At 37.7% G+C, this 19,256-nt stretch overlaps 1 protein-coding gene across 3 annotated transcripts; it reads left to right on the forward strand.

Annotated features, from left to right (window-relative positions):
- The first annotated feature begins 1,599 nt into the window (after positions 1–1,599).
- Positions 1,600–18,891, forward strand: LOC127416489 (cleavage and polyadenylation specificity factor subunit 3-like). Of its 3 annotated transcripts, XR_007893116.1 has the most exons (19): positions 1,600–1,785; positions 1,999–2,062; positions 2,137–2,234; positions 2,318–2,446; positions 2,604–2,781; positions 6,239–6,328; positions 6,420–6,570; positions 6,852–7,027; positions 8,254–8,412; positions 8,549–8,695; positions 8,854–9,006; positions 9,938–10,046; positions 10,163–10,261; positions 10,531–10,625; positions 10,710–10,797; positions 13,187–13,253; positions 13,337–13,433; positions 17,000–17,257; positions 17,875–18,891. XR_007893116.1 is itself a non-coding variant. In XM_051655888.1 (18 exons), the coding sequence occupies exons 1-18, from the start codon at positions 1,715–1,717 to the stop codon at positions 17,099–17,101; spliced, it is 2,073 nt and encodes a 690-aa protein (XP_051511848.1). In that variant the 5' UTR covers positions 1,600–1,714; the 3' UTR covers positions 17,102–18,891. The 3 variants fall into 3 exon arrangements, 1 of the variants encoding a protein (XP_051511848.1); XR_007893117.1 differs by lacking the exons at positions 17,000–17,257; positions 17,875–18,891 and adding an exon at positions 12,147–12,228 and having other exon boundaries at positions 13,337–13,408; XM_051655888.1 differs by having other exon boundaries at positions 17,000–18,891.
- Positions 18,892–19,256: the final 365 nt, after the last annotated feature.

Here is a 19,256-nt window from a genome sequence, read left to right on the forward strand (position 1 = left end):
AGTACTTATGCAAAAAGTGTAAGATTTTTTTTGTTTTTTTTTCTTCATTAAAAAAGGAAAATATTACTGTTGTAGGCCTAATTATAGTCCCACATAAACTTCAGAAATGTATATCAGGGTAAGTTTCTTGCTGGCATGGTGTAGAGTAAACTACTAAGAACAATGTAACTTGACGTGAAATATATATTTAAATTAATAGGTGTCATTAATGTTCTTTTTATTAGGCTACTAGGAAAATTGATAATACTTTAGTATTACTCTAACTAATAAACTAATTCATAATACACAATAAACTGTTAAGCATTGCAGCTAATATGAGTGTAGTAATGTTCACGTTAACACGTTATCTTGTATTACCATATACAGCCTACATAAAAATCAATGGTTATTTGTTTTATTTGTGTACTATTATGTGCTTTTCTGTGTATAGTGAAATTTTCCTACTTAGAAATATAAATATCACGAGAAAAAAGGCACCATGACAACAGTAAATGGCAAAAAAAAAAAAATTTTTTTTAAATAAATAAATAAAAAGAGCATAAAAAACTAGCAGGGGTGCAATAACATGCAGTATTTTCACAAAGTTTAATTTATATATATATAAAATTGAAAGGCTTTTCAAGGCAAGTCAGTCCACTCGGCGGCCATATTTGGAACGCTTTTCGGGCAGACTGGACAGTTATTTTTCTATGTAAACGAGGGACATTCAATTTCAGCTTCTATCTGCTTGAATGGGGAAAGACCGGAATCTTCAAAACGGTTATTCAAGATTACGATCAAAGAACTTATTTCAAATCAGCAGTAAAATCCGACAGCACTGGTATCATAAATTGTGTTTTTTTTTTTTTCTTTCTTTTACACCAGATTACGAAAAATAAAATAAAAAATAAATTCCCGGTTTGTCTCGCCAATGCGCATGCGCTTTCTCGAGTTTATTGACAGACGAAGTTTGTATCTAAAAGGTGATTGGCTCTTTTACTTCCTTTTCTACATCCGCTGGGCTTTGGACGTTCCAATTTATCCCATTAATTTTAATAAAAGTGGCCCGTCTCTGATAAATAATCTCTGGCTGCGTCTAGTTTTTGTAGCGCAAGAACATGTTCTGTCTGAACGGCCCCTTATGCTGTAAACCCTTGTGTACAATGTGGTTTCAGCAGACTCTAAAATAATGCATTTCTCATGTATGGGTGTTTAGTAGACTGTACATTTCCACATGGAACGCATTTCCAAAACGGCAGGCTTTTTATTATGTTGCTCCTTTAATTTTTTGTGATTCGATGTCTATTTTAAATATGAATGTTTTTAAATCTCTATTAAATCAATATTTATATGAATCTGTGGTTTCATATGTTTAATGTTAGTTCTCCATTTTTAGAATTTGGTTAAATACATTTTACTTTTATTGGCTATCATTTCACAGCAGTTCACATTTTAAAACCGATCGCTTTATTTATTTTTTTATTTTTTTATTTTACAGTTTAATTATGGCATCATATGTGTTCCAGTCACTCCAGCAAAAAAAAAAAAAAAAAATAAAATAAAAAATAAAAAATGTAGTAGGACTTTTATTTTTGACGCGTCTCGTGGTCACACCGGAAGTACTTGTTTTATCCGCAGTGTGTTGGTCCAGTACTCATGCTTGTTGTCTTTTATTAGTGCCATTGGTGGATATGAAATCACTGCTTCTTGGTTTAGCGTAAAAGGTTTCGTAAACATGGCTATGAAACGAAAAGCGGATGCATCAGTGCCTGTAGAAGAGAGTGACCAGCTGCTTATAAGACCACTGTGAGTTCATTTAAATAGCGAGCCAAATTCCCTGCCTAATGTTTAGTTCACTCACTATTACTTTAGTTTTCATAATTAATATGTATAAAGACATCATCTAACAAGACCAAAGTGAGATTAAAGCAGGAACGTGCAGTCATTGTTTTGCACCCGTGTTTAGCTTTTCCTATGAGTTATTAGATTTTTTTTTTTTCCTTGTGATGTGTCTAACAGAGGAGCTGGTCAAGAGGTGGGCAGGTCATGCATCATCCTGGAATTCAAGGGTCGTAAGATCATGGTAAGCACAGTTTTCATGGTCTCCCAGTTTTGATGGATTTGACATATGTTCTCTGACAAGTCATGTCTTTCCAGCTGGACTGTGGCATCCACCCTGGATTGGAGGGCATGGATGCTTTGCCTTACATTGATTTGATAGACCCAGCTGAGATTGATCTGCTCCTCATCAGCCAGTGAGTTCAGTTTCTTTCAAATAAATGATATTGAATCATGCTGACCTACACACATCTGCTTAAATCCTCTTTCTTTCTGCCAGTTTCCACCTGGATCATTGTGGAGCCTTGCCATGGTTTTTACAGAAGACAAGTTTCAAAGGGAGGACTTTCATGACTCATGCCACCAAAGCCATATACCGCTGGTTACTTTCAGACTATGTGAAAGTCAGGTATACTGCAACTCTTGTTACTGCTTTTAGCACCTTTTAGACACTGAATGAATTGGATAAAACAATTTAAATAAAAAAACTTTAAGAATTGACTTACAGCCAGCAATGGATAATTATATTTCTTAATTTTTTCCTGTTGCTTCATTTTTGTTTGAAGCAACATCTCAGCAGATGACATGCTATATACAGAGACTGACCTAGAAGAAAGCATGGACAAGATTGAGACCATCAACTTCCATGAAGTGAAAGAGGTGGCTGGCATCAAGTTTTGGTGCTACCATGCCGGTCATGTTTTGGGTGCCGCCATGTTCATGATCGAGATTGCTGGAGTGAAGGTAGGTCATGCAAACCCTGTAAATATATGGGAATATTAAAAATGTGATTTCAAGGGTGGAAAAAGCAGTGGAAATTAATGTAATCTTGTACATTCCTACAAGTAATGGCCATTAAAATACACATACGTTTCAAAAGTATAGCCACAAGATGTAAACATTATACATGCTATTTGATTTAAGTGTGAATTGCTTGCAGGGCTTACTGGTATTGCATCAATACGGCAGTGAAGTAATATTTGATGTAACGTTGCACTGACAAAATTAGTAAGTGATTTTATCACACTTAAACAATGTTAACATGTATCATGTTCATGTCTTGTGGCTATTCTTTTGAAACAAGGTGTATTTTAAAGGAGTAGTTCACCGAAAAATGAAAATTCTCATCATTTTGCACCCTCATGCTGTCCCAAATGTGACTTACTTTCTTCTGCTGAATACAAACAAAGACTTTTAGAAGAATATCTCATCTCTGTCAATGCAAGTGAATGGTGACCAAAACTATGAAGCTCCAAAAAGCACATAAAGGCAGCATAAAAGTACTCTACATGACTTCTGAAGTGATCCAATCGATTTTGGATGAGAACAGACCAAAATAGAACTACTTTTTCACAATAAGGGCCTATTTACACTTGGCCAATACATGTGCTTTTCACTGATCTAATTGCTATCCAGTTGAAAAGCACATTCCGTTTACACTTCCACACATCAGTGTTTCTCCGGCAAACAGATATAAATCCGATCACGAATTCCCGCATTAAATGCAAAGAAAACAGTTCAATTCCATGATTATGCTAATTCCAGGCAGTGAATTTAAAATATGTGCTTTATTATTTGATTCAAAGTAGGGATGCACCGATACCACTTTTTCTCTTCCGATATTGGAAATATCAGTATCGGCCGACCAGTGGTGTTTTTTGCATAATCAGTTTATAATATCTTTCCATTATTGTGTGGAACTAATTGGGTGTTCTCTTTAATATGTAAAGAAACAAACCTCTAACTACACATTATTTCAATATAAATGTATAGCTTATTAAGAAAAACTTTAAATAGTATACTGGATAATGTAGCAGCAAAATTAACAGTAATTCCAGTATAAGTCATCAGTAGAAAAGAAGCTGTTTTTTTGTTTTGTTTTTTTTTTTGCACATTTATTTCAGCTTGTATCTAGACTTTAAGGATTTAAGATCTCTTTTTTTTTGTTAAATTTAGTTGTAAGATATCAGCTCACTTTTCATTTACACAGTTATTTTTTGGAACCCATTCAACTTAAATATTATAATTTGAAAACAAATGATAATAATAATAATAATAATAATATATTCTAATAGTAATATCTCAATCGTGCACCTTTTGTCACGGACCACCCATCTCTCTCTCTCTCTTTCTTTGCTCACTCTCCCCTGAGTTCTGATCACACGCACCTGCATATCATTAGTGGCTAATCAAGGACTGCATATATACCTCGCTTTCACATACACTCTGTCTGTTCTCATCGATAGTATATCTGAGATTCCAGATCTTTCTATCTGTCTGGATATTACTCACCTGCTATTTGCCACTGTGCTCAACTGGATTTACTCAACGTGATGTTTTACATCACTGTTTCAATCATCTGTTCAATAAACCCTGCTACTGAGTTCATATTTCTGCTTGTGACACCTTTAACTTTTAAACACTCACGCTTTTATTTTGACATTCTGAACTCTCCAGGACGTCCTGTATGTGTCTGTTTGTAGGCAAGCTCACAGTAAATTTGCTGCTGCTTCAAATTCTGGTTAAAAAAAAAAAAAAAAAAAAAAAGCACCAAGTGCCGTTCTAAATGCATACTATGTGAACCGAACTATTGAGCATCTACATCTGAGATGTTGTTCGTGAGTAGCGCTCAAATATTGCGCACCGCTGTGAAGGCTAAAAATAGCCGCGAGTGTGTGTAAACAAGAGCAACACCATTCAATAACGTGCTGGAGCTGCGCGTGCATTTTATATATTTACTTATTAAACACAGTCTTTTGTGATTCACAGAATTATCGCACGTCTTCAAGTGGCTTTGAATAAAATGCACGAGTCATATGAACTACTTTAATTGTGTTTTAATGATTCTTTTATGTAATTTTTTTGAGCTTGACAGTAACGAACATGACTAACACACACTATTGGATTTGGATCGGGCTTGTCGGACTGATACCCGATCCGTTTAAAAACGTCAGTATCGGAGCCGATACCGATACAGGCATCGGATCGGTGCATCCCTAATTCAAAGTGACTTTGCCCAGCACGCGTGTGTATTAGTATGGCCACGCTTTGTGTTTTTCCCCTCTGGGCTCATGTCAGTGTTTAGTTTCAGTTTCATCAGCGATCTGCATCAAATAAATGAGGAAAAAAGTTCTGTCTCTCCTACAATGTGCATTCATTTATTTCTGTTATTATTTAGTGCGTGACCGAGCCCAATGCAAATATTCAGTGACAGCTGTTATGTTTCGCATTTTTCCTATGCTGACGCAGCGCTGCTTACATGTGGCTTGAACAGGCAAATGCATTTACACTTGACCGAGTTTTGTCTGGAATGCGTCTCAAATCACCTCCTGAAGCGGATTGAATGGATTGTGATCCGTCTCGAATGTGTTTCGGAGGGCATTTACACCTGGTTTTTTTCATGATCGGATCGCTATTCGATCAGCGAAAACGCATGAAGTGGCCAAGTGTGAACATGGTGATCATGATTTCAAGCTCCATTACACCTCCTAGGTAGTGTAATCCAGCTTGAAATCATGATCGTGCCAAAAAACGGCAGTTAAAAAGGTTACATTTTGGTCTGTTCTCACTTAAAACTGATTAGATTGCTTCAAAAGACATGGATTAAATCACTAGAGTTGTATGGATTACTTTTATGCTGCCTTTATGAGCTTTTTAGAGCTTCAAAGTTTTGGTCATTAATTCTCTTGCATTGTAAGGACCTGCAGAGCTGAGATATTCCTCTAAAAATATTAATTTGTGTTCTGCGGAATAAAGTAAGTCATACACATCTTTGCTGGCATAAGGGTGAGTAAATGATTAGAGAATTGTCACTTTTGGGTGAACTAACCCTTAGTATTTATGAACTGGCCCCATTCAGTTCCATTGTAAGTGCCTTAACTGTAACCAGTTTAGTTTATTTTTTTGAACGTTGAACGATCGCAATAATGTTTTTGATAATCAACATTATGCCACAAATTGAGCTTAATTTGTATTGAACATTCCTTTAAAAATGTATGGAAAAGTCATGAAAGTTTCTAAAGTAAATTTAAATGTTTCTAGTTATGCTCAGCTCTAAAATATTTCATTGGCTAGAAATCTCTGTCTGTCTTTATCCAGTATTCACAAATGTAAATGAATCGGTCAGAAGGTGTGAGAACCCAGTCACTAAGATTTATACGCAATTTTCGATAATGATCGTGGTTATTACTTTACTTTTTAGCTGCTGTACACAGGAGATTTCTCACGTCAAGAAGACAGACATCTTATGGCAGCTGAGATTCCCAGCGTCAAACCAGACATTCTCATTACAGTGAGTCAGAGCATTACAGTATATGCTGGATACATGGTTTCTTTTAAAGTTCATGTCTTTTAGATTTATCCCCATTTTTCTGTTCACGAAGGAGTCAACATACGGCACACACATCCATGAGAAGAGAGAGGAGAGAGAGGCTCGTTTCTGTAACACAGTTCATGATATAGTGAACCGCGAGGGCCGCTGTCTGATCCCTGTCTTTGCTTTGGGTCGAGCCCAGGAACTGCTGCTCATTCTAGGTAAAGTCCTGCAGTTTAAGTCAAAGCACTTTAAAAACTACATTGTAGACAAAAGTGCTGTACATTAAGATGAAACAGAATAACACAATGTTATACACATTGGAATAAAATGAAATATCCAAACATGAAGTGACCACTACAGTTCAAAGGTCAAAGAGGACAGGTGAGCCTTGAGGTAGGTTCTGAAGTAATTTAGACTTTCACCAAGAACCATAGATTATCAGCAGATCACTCAGCCTTATGATGAAAACCAGTGAAGTTCTTCCTGTCATCTGTTACAGATGAATACTGGCAGAATCACCCTGAACTCCATGACATTCCTATTTATTATGCCTCCTCCCTGGCAAAGAAGTGCATGGCTGTGTACCAGACCTACGTGAACGCCATGAATGACAAAATTCGCAAGGCCATTAACATAAACAACCCCTTTGTCTTCAAGCATATCAGCAACCTCAAGGTGGGCATCTTTAAAGTCTGTGAATAGACAAGCAAAAATTAACTGATGTAGATGAGTTCAGTGAAATACTGAAGGACACTTTAGGACTGAGTCCTGTGACTATGTGGTCTTGAGTTCTACACCTCCAACAACGGACTAAAGTCCAAATGTACCCTGACAGGCTGTTCAAACCAAACACATTCTTGTGCTTAAAAAACAAAAAAAAACAAACTGCTTCCAAATCCTCACACACGAATTTGACACATTTGGGGGGGATATTAATGCACAATTAATAAAAAAAAATAAAACAATCATGATATATCCTAGTGGGATTATTAAACCGCGAAAGACTGCAATCTTAGTCTGCATGAGCTGCGTGTTTTAAATGAATGTGTGAAGACGACTGCTCATACACTGGAAACTCCACAGACATTGAGAATCATGCGCGCTGTGTTAAATAAGATGACAGAGCAGAGCATTAATCCACTGTGAAGCGTGCAGCACATGCAAGCTATATACTTGTATAAATAAATCACAGCATTTGCGCTTTAACAATCACACTGGGCCATGTAACGGACTGTTTATCTGGAGAAGCTAAGCTTCCATCAAAAACACACGTCAAAATAAAAGCTCACGTCAAAATAAAAGCTCACGTCAAAATAAAAACTGGACTACTAAAATGTAAGAAATTGTGACAATTATGTTACAACTGTATAGTAAAATGTAATATTCTCTGAATATAAACAGATTTCAGTAGGGTCCTACTTAATAAACACTTACAATAAGCAATGCATATGTAATTGAGAAACATGCATTTCTTTTAATATAGTATTTACATTGAAATTTAACTTTAAATAGGCTAAAGGAGGTCGTTCAATAGCACATTACCATATTTGCATATTTTTGCTGTGGTATCGAAATTGGTATCGAGAACCGTGAAATTTCACTTGCATCGGTACTGACTACTGAAAACTACGATACTTTTCATAACCCTGAATATAACGAATAGTATAGAATATAATGCAGGTGTCTTGAGACTCTTTTTGAAAATCTTTTAAACTTGACACGGCATCTAAATAACGTGGCAATCCTGCGCGAGATGCTGAAAAAACAGTGAGACTTGATGGAACAATTTAAGACCTCCGTCTAATGTCATGTTTACATAGAAAAACAATTGAAAACAGCGCAGACAAATGCAAAAACAGCGTGAATGGTCCCTAACTATAAATTTGTGCCCTCTCATCCAGAGCATGGACCATTTTGATGACATTGGTCCTAGTGTGGTGATGGCATCTCCAGGTATGATGCAGAGCGGTCTATCCAGAGAGCTGTTTGAAAGCTGGTGCACAGATAAGAGAAACGGTGTCATCATAGCAGGTTACTGCGTGGAAGGAACTCTTGCCAAGGTAAAGCTCCTCGTTTTCCAGTGTTAGTACCAGCCAAATCAGCAAGGTTTTTTAATAAATGGTGAATTTAATATAATTTATCTTATTAATGGCACATGGGCACAATTGACCTGTTCACACTGTCCTCTCTGTGCAGCATATCATGTCTGAACCAGAGGAGATCACCACAATGTCAGGACAGAAGCTTCCATTGAAGATGTCCGTGGACTACATCTCCTTCTCTGCTCACACAGACTACCAGCAGACCAGCGAGTTCATCCGAGCTCTGAAACCTCCTCATGTGGTACGTATTGCAAAGCAAACCTGTTTTTTCTCGCCATGATTTCTGTTACCTTATTCTGGTTTGAAACAGAACAGTATGAGATGGCCAAGGGAACAGTTTTGGTTCAGTTCAGGTGTTATTTTGATAAATGAACTGCTGATGTGATGTATTAATTTTAGATCCTAGTTCATGGAGAGCAGAATGAGATGGCTCGACTGAAAGCTGCCCTGATCAGAGAGTATGAAGACAATGATGAGGTTCACATTGAGGTGCACAACCCTCGTAACACTGAGGCCGTCACACTGAACTTCAGAGGAGAGAAACTGGCGAAGGTGAGACTGCAGCAATGGACAGTGTGTTCAATAAGTAGTTATTTAGAGTAATAGTAATCACAGTTACAGTTCTTATGCCAAGTAAAATGGCTCATTAGCTCAAAGGAATAGTTCAGCCAAAAATGAAAATTCTCTCATCATTTAGTCACCCTCATGATATCCCAGATGTGTATGACTTTATTTCTTCAGCTGAACACAAAGATTTTTAGAAGAATAATTCAGCTGTGTAGGTCCATACAATGCAAGTGAATAGTGGCCAGAACTTTGAAGGTCTAAAAAGCACAAAGGCAGCATAAAAGTAATCCATATGATTCCAGTGGTTTAATCCATGTCTTCAGAAGCGATATGATAGGTGTAAGAAACAGATCAATATTTAAGTGCTTTTTTTATTTTTTTACTATAAATCTCCACTTTTTAATCATTCTTCATTTTTGGCAATTCGCATTCTTCGTGCATATCACCACCTACTGGACAGGGAGGAGAATTGGCAGTAAAAAGGACTTAAATATTGATCTGTTTCTTACACCTATCATATCGCTTCTGAAGACATTAATTTAACGACTGGAGTCGTATGGATTACTTTTATGCAGCCTTTATGTCGTTTTTGGAGCTTTTTGGTAAATTCCAAAAGCTTTGGAAATTTTGAGCTGAAATACTCTTCTAAAGATCTCTGTTTGTGTTCAGCAGAAAAATAAAGCCATACACATCTGGGATGGCATGAGGGTGAGTAAATGAGAGAATTTTCATTTTTCGGTGAACTGTTCCTTTAACTGTAGGCTGTTAACAGTTACAATTTAGCGGTGTAGCAACTTGGTGCTTTAAAAGAATTGTTCAGGTGTGTATCGGCTCTTATCTAAATTGAATCTAAAATCAGATTTTAGATTCAGAACTATCTGTTTTATAATTTGAGTTGTTTGTGTGTGGTCTTAAGGTGATGGGCTCTCTTGCGGATAAGAAGTGTTCACAGGGCCAGAGGGTCTCCGGCATTCTGGTCAAAAAGAACTTCAATTATCACATCCTCTCTCCCTCTGACCTCTCCAGTGAGTTGGTGTTTGTTGGAAACAGCTATTATCCATTCATGTACTTTATATGTGGTGCTTATGTATGTGTGTGTGTATGTGGTACCTTGACCTGTGTCTTGTTTTTAATGGTTCAGATTACACTGATCTGGCTATGAGCACAGTGAAACAGACTCTAGCGATTCCCTTCACTGGTCCTTTTCCCCTGCTGTTAAGTCAGCTACGCCACTTGACAGGTATCCGTGTGCATCATGTGTGCTTTAATAGAAGCAAGGAAATCTAAACTTTCTTATGAGTTAACATGGATAATGTCACAAATTTGCTTAATTGATTAGTGACTAAGAAATAGTGCAGAGTTTCATTCTATTTTATGTCAGTGTTTCTTTGTTTTTGTTGTTTTTTAAATCATTAAGCCCATTTTAATCCCAGATTTCTAATGTGGTCTCAGACAAGTTGAACCCCACTGTATAACAGTAAATATTTTGTGTGCGTATGTGTGTTATAGGTGATGTGGAGGATATTGAAACGGCAGAGAAAAACACTCTAAGAGTGTTTAACAGCATCACATTGAATCATGATAGCAACATGGTTGTGTTGGAGGTGGGAGCTGCATGCCAGTGATTCATATAGCAGTGTTAATAGGGAAACAGAAGTGTGTTAAGTTGGTTGTGTGTCTTCCACCAGTGGGTTGCCAACCCATTGAATGACATGTATGCTGATGCAGTCACCACAGTGGTCTTGGAAGTGCAGTCAAATCCCAAAGCACAGAAAGGTAAGATTATAGTATACATTAATGTTTGCATCAACGATTAATCAGAAAAATGTTTAAATATTTTTTTAGCATTCTTTTATATGGGTTTTTCAATAACCAATGCTGTATCTGGTAACAATTTTGGCCGATAGTCAATATACCACTGATTTTATATACTAATATATATATATATATATATACATATACACACACACACACCGATCAGCCACAATATCAGCCTAATATTGTGTAGATCACGGTTGATGGCACGAGGGGGACCTACACAATATTAGGCAGGTGGTTTTAATGTTGTGGCTGATTGATGTGTGTGTGTATGTATGTATGTATGTGTGTATATATATATATATATATATAATATAATATACACTGGCGGCCAAAAGTTTGGAATAAAATACAGATTTTGCTCTTATGGAAAGAAATTGGTACTTTTATTCACCAAAGTGGCATTCAACTGATCACAGTGTATAGTCAGGACATTAATAACGTAAAAAATTACTATTACAATTTGAAAAAAATATTCAGAACTTCTAAAACTACTTCAGTGTTCTCATCAAAAAATCCTCCACATGCAGCAATGACAGCTTTGCAGATCCTTGGCATTCTAGCTGTCAGTTTGTCCAGATACTCAGGTGACATTTCACCCCACGCTTCCTGTAGTACTTAACGTAGATGTGGCTGTCTTGTCGGGCACTTCTCACGCACCTTACAGTCTAGCTGATCCCACAAAAGCTCAATAGGGTTAAGATCCATAACACTAGGGGCCTGGGTAGCTCAGCGGTAAAATACGCTGGCTACCACCCCTGGAGTTCGCTAGTTCGAATCCCAGGGCGTGCTGAGTGACTCCAGCCAGGTCTCCTAAGCAACCAAATTGGCCCGGTTGCTAGGGAGGGTAGAGTCACATGGGGTAACCTCCTCATGGTCACTATAATGTGGTTTGTTCTCGGTGGGGCGCATGGTGAATTGAGCGCGGATGCCGCGGTGGATGGCGTGAAGCCTCCACACGCGCTATGTCTCTGTGGCAACGCGCTCAACAAGCCACGTGATAAGATGCGTGGGTTGACTGTCTCAGACGTGGAGGCAACTGGGATTCGTCCTCCACCACCCGGACTGAGGCGAATCACTATGCGACCACCAGGACTTAGAGTGCATTGGGAATTGGGCATTCCAAATTGGGAGAAAAAGGGGAAAAAATCCCCCCCCCCAAAAAAAAACAACAAAAAAAAAGATCCATAACACTCTTTTCCAATTATCTGTTGTCCAATGTCTGTGTTTCTTTGCCCACTCTAACCTTTTTTCTTGTTGTTTTTCTGTTTCAAAAGTGACTTTTTCTTTGCAATTCTTCTCATAAGGTCTGCACCCCTGAGTCTTCTCTTTACTGTTGTACATGAAACTGAGCAGGTAGAATTCAAAGAAGCTGTCAGCTGAAGACATGTAAGGCATCTGTTTCTCAAACTAAAGACTCTGATGTTTTTCCTTTTGTTTAGTCGTACATCTGGCCTTCCACATCTCTTTCTGTCCTTGTTAGAGACAGTTGTCGTTTGTCTTTGAAGACTGTAGTGTACACCTTTGCATGAAATCTTCAGTTTTTTTGGCAATTTCAAGCATTGTATATCCTTCATTCCTCAAAACAATGATTGACTGATGAGTTTCTAGAGAAAGCTGTTTCATTTTTTGCCATTTTTGACCTAATGTTGACCTTAAGACATGCCAGTCTATTGCATACTGTGGCAACTCAAAAACAAACACAAAGACAATGTTAAACTTCATTTAATGAACCAAATATCTTTCAACTGTGTTTGATATAATGGCAAGTGGTTTTCTAGAACCAAATTAGCAATTTAGCATGATTACTCAAGGATAAGGTGTTGGAGTGATGGCTGCTGGAAATGGGGCCTGTCTAGATTTCATCAAAATTACTTTTGTCAAATAGTGATGGTGCTGTTTTTTACATCAGTAATGTCCTGACTATACTTTGTGATCAGTTGAATGCCACTTTGGTGAATTTAAGGACCATTTTCCTTCCGAAACAGCAAAATCTGTACATTATTCCAAACGTTTGATCACCAGTGTGTGTGTGTGTGTGTATATATATAATTATATAATTGTTTATGCATGTTAAGTATATTTAAATATTGTTTGTTTTAATTGTTTATTCAAATTAATGTATCAGTTGACATGACTATCAGTAGATTACCAGATGATGCTGATGATCTCAAAATTGTTAGATATTCAGCCTGGGCAACATCAGTCTTTTGTGAATCTTTTCATTTCTGTGTATCAGTTTTGGCTGTGTATTGTGAACTGTCCTTGTCAAATGATTGATTGGAACAAAATAGATATTAATATACTGTTAATAAACAGTATATTCTCATTCTCTTTTATTCGCTAGTCATTCAGCCCCAAGAAAAGAAGTTGGACGTGAATGTTTTCCAGAACAGATTACAGAAAATGTTCCAGTAAGTTCAGACTCGCACTATTGTGCTAACCTTAGCTGCAATGATTTTGACTAATTAAATTCTTTGTTCGCCGCACTCTGCAGAGATATGTTTGGAGAGGAGTGTGTCGACTTCAACGATAAGAACAGTCTTTGTGTAAGTGTAGATGGGAAGACGGCTTACATTAACCTGGAAACCAGAGTAAGTATCACACCCTGAAAGCTGCTAACCAAAGAGGTCTATAATACCTGGCGAAGAGCTATTCGTTATCATTCATCTCAATGGCAGTTGCACAGTTGCCACATAACCCCCCGAAAGTATGCGATTTGAATCCCATCTATAATCAAGGGCACTCGATTTTGCGTCCAGGTCTTTTGAGCCAATCACGATCAAGTTCGTTTCATGTTTTTAAGAGCCCTAAAAAAACCTGTCACTGGAAAAACATCAACTGTAATATAATTGTAGGGCTTTAATGATTGTTTAGATCAGTGTTACTATCAGAAATAATTAATAATTATTTCTGTAGTTATTAATCAATATTTAAATTAATTAATTGAATCTAACTCATTAAAACCTCATATGGGGCTCCAGTAAATGTAGTGCGCTACGTTTAGGAGCAAGTTTAGTTATTAGCAATAATTAATAATTATCAAAGATAATTACTAATTATTAAAATAATAGAACATTGATGAGAATCAATGTAGCTTTTTAATCCTTTAAAAAAAATCAACACATCAAAGATAATCATTAATTGTTAACATCGATGAAACATTAATTAAAATTAACACTAGCTTATTGATCATTTAAATTCAACAATCATCAAAGATAATTATCAATTATCAAAAATCAACAGAATATTAATAAGGATTAACATTGATGGGGCACCACCCTGGAATTAGGGACTAATAACCAAATATTAAAACAGTCTCAATATTAGATTGTTTTTTTCCCGAAAATCGATATTCTTCGGATGTCGATTTTCCTAAGAAAACAATGAATGAAAGTTTGAATCCGAGCACTGACATCCCGTCAGCATGACACAGGCGTATGCAAAACAAACCAAAACACTTCTCTTTGTAATATAAACAAAGTTTATTTATGCAGTAATATCAATTTATAATTAATTCAATGCAGTCAATAAACTTCCGACTTACAACTACAAACTAAACAGTGATATGATTAGATATGGAAATAAAATAATTCTATAACACAAGGTGTGTGTGTGACTGTGTGTGTGTGTCATTGTGGTTAGTGTGAGAGAGAGAGAGAGAGAGATTATTAAGTGACAGCCCGAAAGCTGATTTCGCGATAGCTGGAGAGAAAGCAGCTATGCTCATCACTCAGAGACGCGGTTTTACGAGCGGGGCTCGTAAAAGTCCTGCGTTATTTGACTCTTTAATGGATGAACTCAGTTTCTGTCTCACCCCCGATGGTGAAATTGCACAACAATCCAATTTGGTTGGACCACAATACAGCAAAACAAATTCGTGATAATTAATACCCTGAGTATTAATAATTAGCGGACATGGCGGTCCGTAAACTGTACAAGCAAAAAACCTTGAAACACAAGAATAACACACTATAATATTCTATCTCTGCCCAGACATAAACCTCTTACTTGAATCGCATGAGGACACAGGTAGAATGTGTTTTCCTCCGTCCTTTAACTTTGACCCGGTTCCTTGAGGCTCGTGTGATGACGGGAGGCCGTTTCCTCGCTCTGTCGGCGGGCGGTACAGCTGTTGATTCTTGGCGGGCTGGCAGAGAACTCAGAAATGTCGACTTGATTGAAGATGGAAGAGAAATCTTTAATCTCTTCACTTCTGTAGGCAAACGGATGAAGATGCGAATTGCTCGGCGGTCTCCTTCGGATCCGTTAGAGTGTTCGGTTGAACACAGAGTAATCTCAACTCGTCCAGCGAGATGGAGATTGTATGGCTACAGTTTCAAGTTGGACATTACTTCCTTATGCCACAAGGTTACACCGGAGAGCAGCAAAAAGCTACGTCCGTATTCGGTGAACGAAGTCGCTGGAAGCGAATTCTGGAAGCATTTCAGAATTATTTGAACTCCTGATGATGTCATGTTTGAGGGACGTTCTGTTGTGTGCCTCATCCAATAGGAGTCGAGAGTTCGATCCTCCAGCGAGCAAGGCTTCCTGGATTTGTAGTCTGTTTTGGACTCCCTTTGTTGATTTTGGCGCGATTTTTATCAGTAAAATTTACGACTTGGAAGGTGGGGGCTTGAGTTATGTTTTTATGACTGTTAGGCCTGCCTTTGTCTTCTATCTGAATACATGAGGCCCAACATAATTCTCACCAGATCACTGTATTAAAGCAAAGCGATATGTTGCTTTTCACCCAAAATTGAAAATTCTCTCATCATTTACTCACCCTCATGATATCCCAGGTGTGTATGACTTTCTTCACCAGAACACATTTGAAGAAAACTAGAAAAATATCTTCACTCAGTAGGTCCTTCAAAAGTCGAATCACCATCCACTTGCATTTTAAGCTCCAAAAAGAACAGACAGTCAGCATAAATGTCATCCATACGACTCCAGCTGTTAAATTAATGTCTTCTAAAGCGACACGATTGTTTTTGGTGCGAAAAACGTGAACTATCCCTTTAAGGGCAAATATCTATGCCTATAGTCCGCCCCCTCTGTATTCCTCTGTGGTCCGCGCTGGAAGATTCTACAGTTAGAACGTCTTGGTTCTACTGTATAACAGCAGACTCTAGAGGTGAGTAAAACAAATCACGTTGGGATTTGCTATTTCTAAATCTTTCATCCTTGACAATATACTTCCATATTTTTATGTTCACTTCAATGCATATTTTGTTATTTTGATAAGATAACCAGGTGTTCTAACTTGAAGCAAGGGCATGCAAAGTAAAATGTGACTATATTGAAACGTGCCCCATCAGCACATACATCGCTGTCTCCATATTCATATCTTGTGAAGAATAATAATAATAAATCTTATTCTTCATTAAATCTCATCTGGTATAGACTATACCATATATATATATATATATATATATAGACTATAAAAGGCTTAATTTGTTAAGTACTTAATATAAAGCTAATATATATTGTAATGGAGCCAATTCTCCATTTTAAAATAAGAGGCCCTGGTGTGTTTAAGGCTTGTTTATAGTTCAAAAGACCAACGTTATGCACCAAATCTTCATCTAACATCCAATAAAAGTTTTTAAAAACTATTGACCGATTAATCGGTTATCTGCCTTTACCACCACCTATGTTTTCCGTATTGGCAAAATCAAATATCAGTGGAGAGAGTTTTTTTTAAAGTCCAAATGGTTTGGTAACACTTTACAATAAGGTTCCATTCATTAACATTAGTTAATGCATTAGGTATCATGAACAAACAATGAACAATATTATTTTTTTTTTTACAGCATTTATGAATCTTTGTTAATGTTAATAAATACAATTGTTCATTGTTAGTTCATGATTGGTTGTAGTGCATTAACTGATGTTAACATATGCAACTTTTGAATTTAGAAATGTATTAGTATATGTTGAAACTAACCAAGATTCATAAATGCTGTAAAAGTATTGTTTATTGTTGACTAATGTTGTTAATTAATGTAAACAAATGGAACTTTATTGTAAAGTGTTACCAATGGTTTAGTTATGACATCTACAAGCAGGCCTCAAGCTTTGACCCCTTGGTGCTAAGACATATGTTTTATGGGAAGGGCTTAAAGCAAATTGATTTTTACTTGTTTTTTGTTTTCAGAATGTGGAGTATGAGGAGGCCAGTGCAGAAGATGATTCTCTCAGAGAAATGCTGGAACTCGCTGTACAGAGGCTCTATGAAGCCATGAACCCTACGATGTGAGATGGGCAAATGTCTCGGGCTCTTCATTCCTCTCAAGAACTTTTGTTTTTAGACTCCATATTGAATCCCCTGCAATCAAATGTTGAACCACTTAGCGGCTCACCCAGACTGATGACATCAAATGTTGAACTGGCTGAAGCATTTCAGAGGATTTTGGTAATTTCAAAATGAAATTGAAATGAAAACAGTGCAGAGAGACATGGATGCAGGTCTGGAGTTGCTGCTCCAATAATACGTAGCCATACGTTTTTTTTTTATTGTACATTTTCTATGTTTAAGATTAGGAACTATAAATTCTTTATGATCATTGTGCTGATTTAATAAAAGAGGTCTTTAAGCCAGGTTGAGCTTGAATTAAATACACAACTTACATTTAAGGGCAACATTTTTATTTAAAAATGAAAGCTGGCAAAATACACCAAGCAAAGAACTAAACTCAGCAAAAAAAGAAACAACCCTTTTTCAGGACACTGTATTTTAAAGAATTTTGTAAAAATCCAAATAACTTTACAGATCTTTATTGTAAAGGTATTAAACAATGTTTTCCATGCTTGTTCAATGAACCATAAACAATTAATGAACATGCACCTGTGGAATGGTCGTTAAGACACTAACAGCTTACAGATGGTAGGTAATTATTGTCACAGTTATAAAAACTTTGGACACTAAAGAGACCAAGGGTCCCTGCTCATCTGCATGAACGTGCTTTAGGCATAAGGACTGCAGATGTGGCCAGAGCAATAAATTGCAATGTCTGTACTGTGTCGCCTAAGACAGCGCTACAGGGAGACAGGAAGGACAGCTGATCGTCCTCGCAGTGGCAGACCACGTGTAACAACACCCGCACAGGATCGGTACATCCGAATATCACATGTGGGACAGGTACAGGATGGCAACCACAACTGCCTGAGTTACACCAGGAACGAACAATCATCAGTGCTCAGACTGTCTGCAGTTGGCTGAGAGAGGCTGGACTGAGGGCTTGTAGGTCTGTTGTAAGGCAGGTCCTTGCCAGACATCACTGGCAACAATGTCGCCTATGGGCACAAACCCACCTTCGCTGGACCAGACAGGACTGGAAAAAAGTGTTCTTCACTGATGAGTCGCGGTTTTGTCTCACCAGGGATGATGTTCGGACTCATGTTTATCGTCGAAGGAATGAGCGTTACACTGAGGCCTGTACTCTGGAGTGAGATCGATTTGGAGGTGGAGGGTCCGTCATGGTCTGGGGCGGTCACAGCATCATCAGACTGAGCTTGTTGTCATTGCAGGCAATCTCAACGCTGTGCGTAACAGGGAAGACATCCTCCTCCCTCATGTGGTACCCTTCTTGCAGGCTCATCCTGACATGACCCTCCAGCATGACAATGCCACCAGCCATACTGCTCGTTCTGTGCGTGATTTCCTGCAGGACAGGAATTTCAGTGTTCTGCCATGGCCAGCGAAGAGCCCAGATCTCAATCCCATTGAGCACGTCTGGGACCTGTTGGATCGGAGGGTGAGAGCTAGGGCTATTCCCCCCAGAAATGTCTGGGAACTTGCAAGTGCCTTGGTGGAAGAGTGGGGTAACATCTCGCAGCAAGAACTGGCAAATCTGGTGCAGTCCATGAGGAGGAGATACACTGCAATACTTAATGCAGCTGGTGGCCACACCAGATACTGACTTTTAGTTTCTGTTAGTCACATGTCTGTGAAACTTGTTCAGTTTATGTCTTAATTGTTGAATCTTTTTGTGTTCATACAAATATTTACACGTTAAGTTTGCTGAAAATAAAAGCAGTTGAAAGTGAGAGGATGTTTCTTTTTTTTTTGTTGCTGAGTTTATTAAGTTATACAAGATTTAACACATTGATACAAAACACGGTCTTAATATTCAATAATTTCTCTCATCCCATTAAAGTGTTTTGGGGAACCATGCAGGGAAAGTTCACCAAAAATGAAAATCCTGTCATTTATTCACCCTCATGTTGTTCCAAACCCATATGACATTCTACCATGGAACACAAAAGGAGATGCTGGGCAGCATGTTAACCTCAGGCATCATTCACTTTCAATGCATTTTTTAATGCTGAGGCTGTCATTCTGCCTAAAGTCTCCTTTTGCATTTCACGGAAGGGAAAAAAAAACATCTTGGGTTTGTAACAACATGAGAATG

This window comes from Myxocyprinus asiaticus, chromosome 25 (genome assembly GCF_019703515.2).
Source record: "Myxocyprinus asiaticus isolate MX2 ecotype Aquarium Trade chromosome 25, UBuf_Myxa_2, whole genome shotgun sequence".
NCBI lineage: Eukaryota > Metazoa > Chordata > Actinopteri > Cypriniformes > Catostomidae > Myxocyprinus > Myxocyprinus asiaticus.

Coding starts and splice junctions, on each gene's coding strand:
- LOC127416489 (XM_051655888.1), top strand. CDS start 1,715: ATGGCTATGAAACGAAAAGCGGATGCATCAGTGCCTGTAGAAGAGAGT. Junction 2,235..2,317: donor GATCTGCTCCTCATCAGCCA/GTGAGTTCAGTT, acceptor TCTTTCTGCCAG/TTTCCACCTGGATCATTGTG. Junction 8,696..8,853: donor CTCTGAAACCTCCTCATGTG/GTACGTATTGCA, acceptor TATTAATTTTAG/ATCCTAGTTCATGGAGAGCA.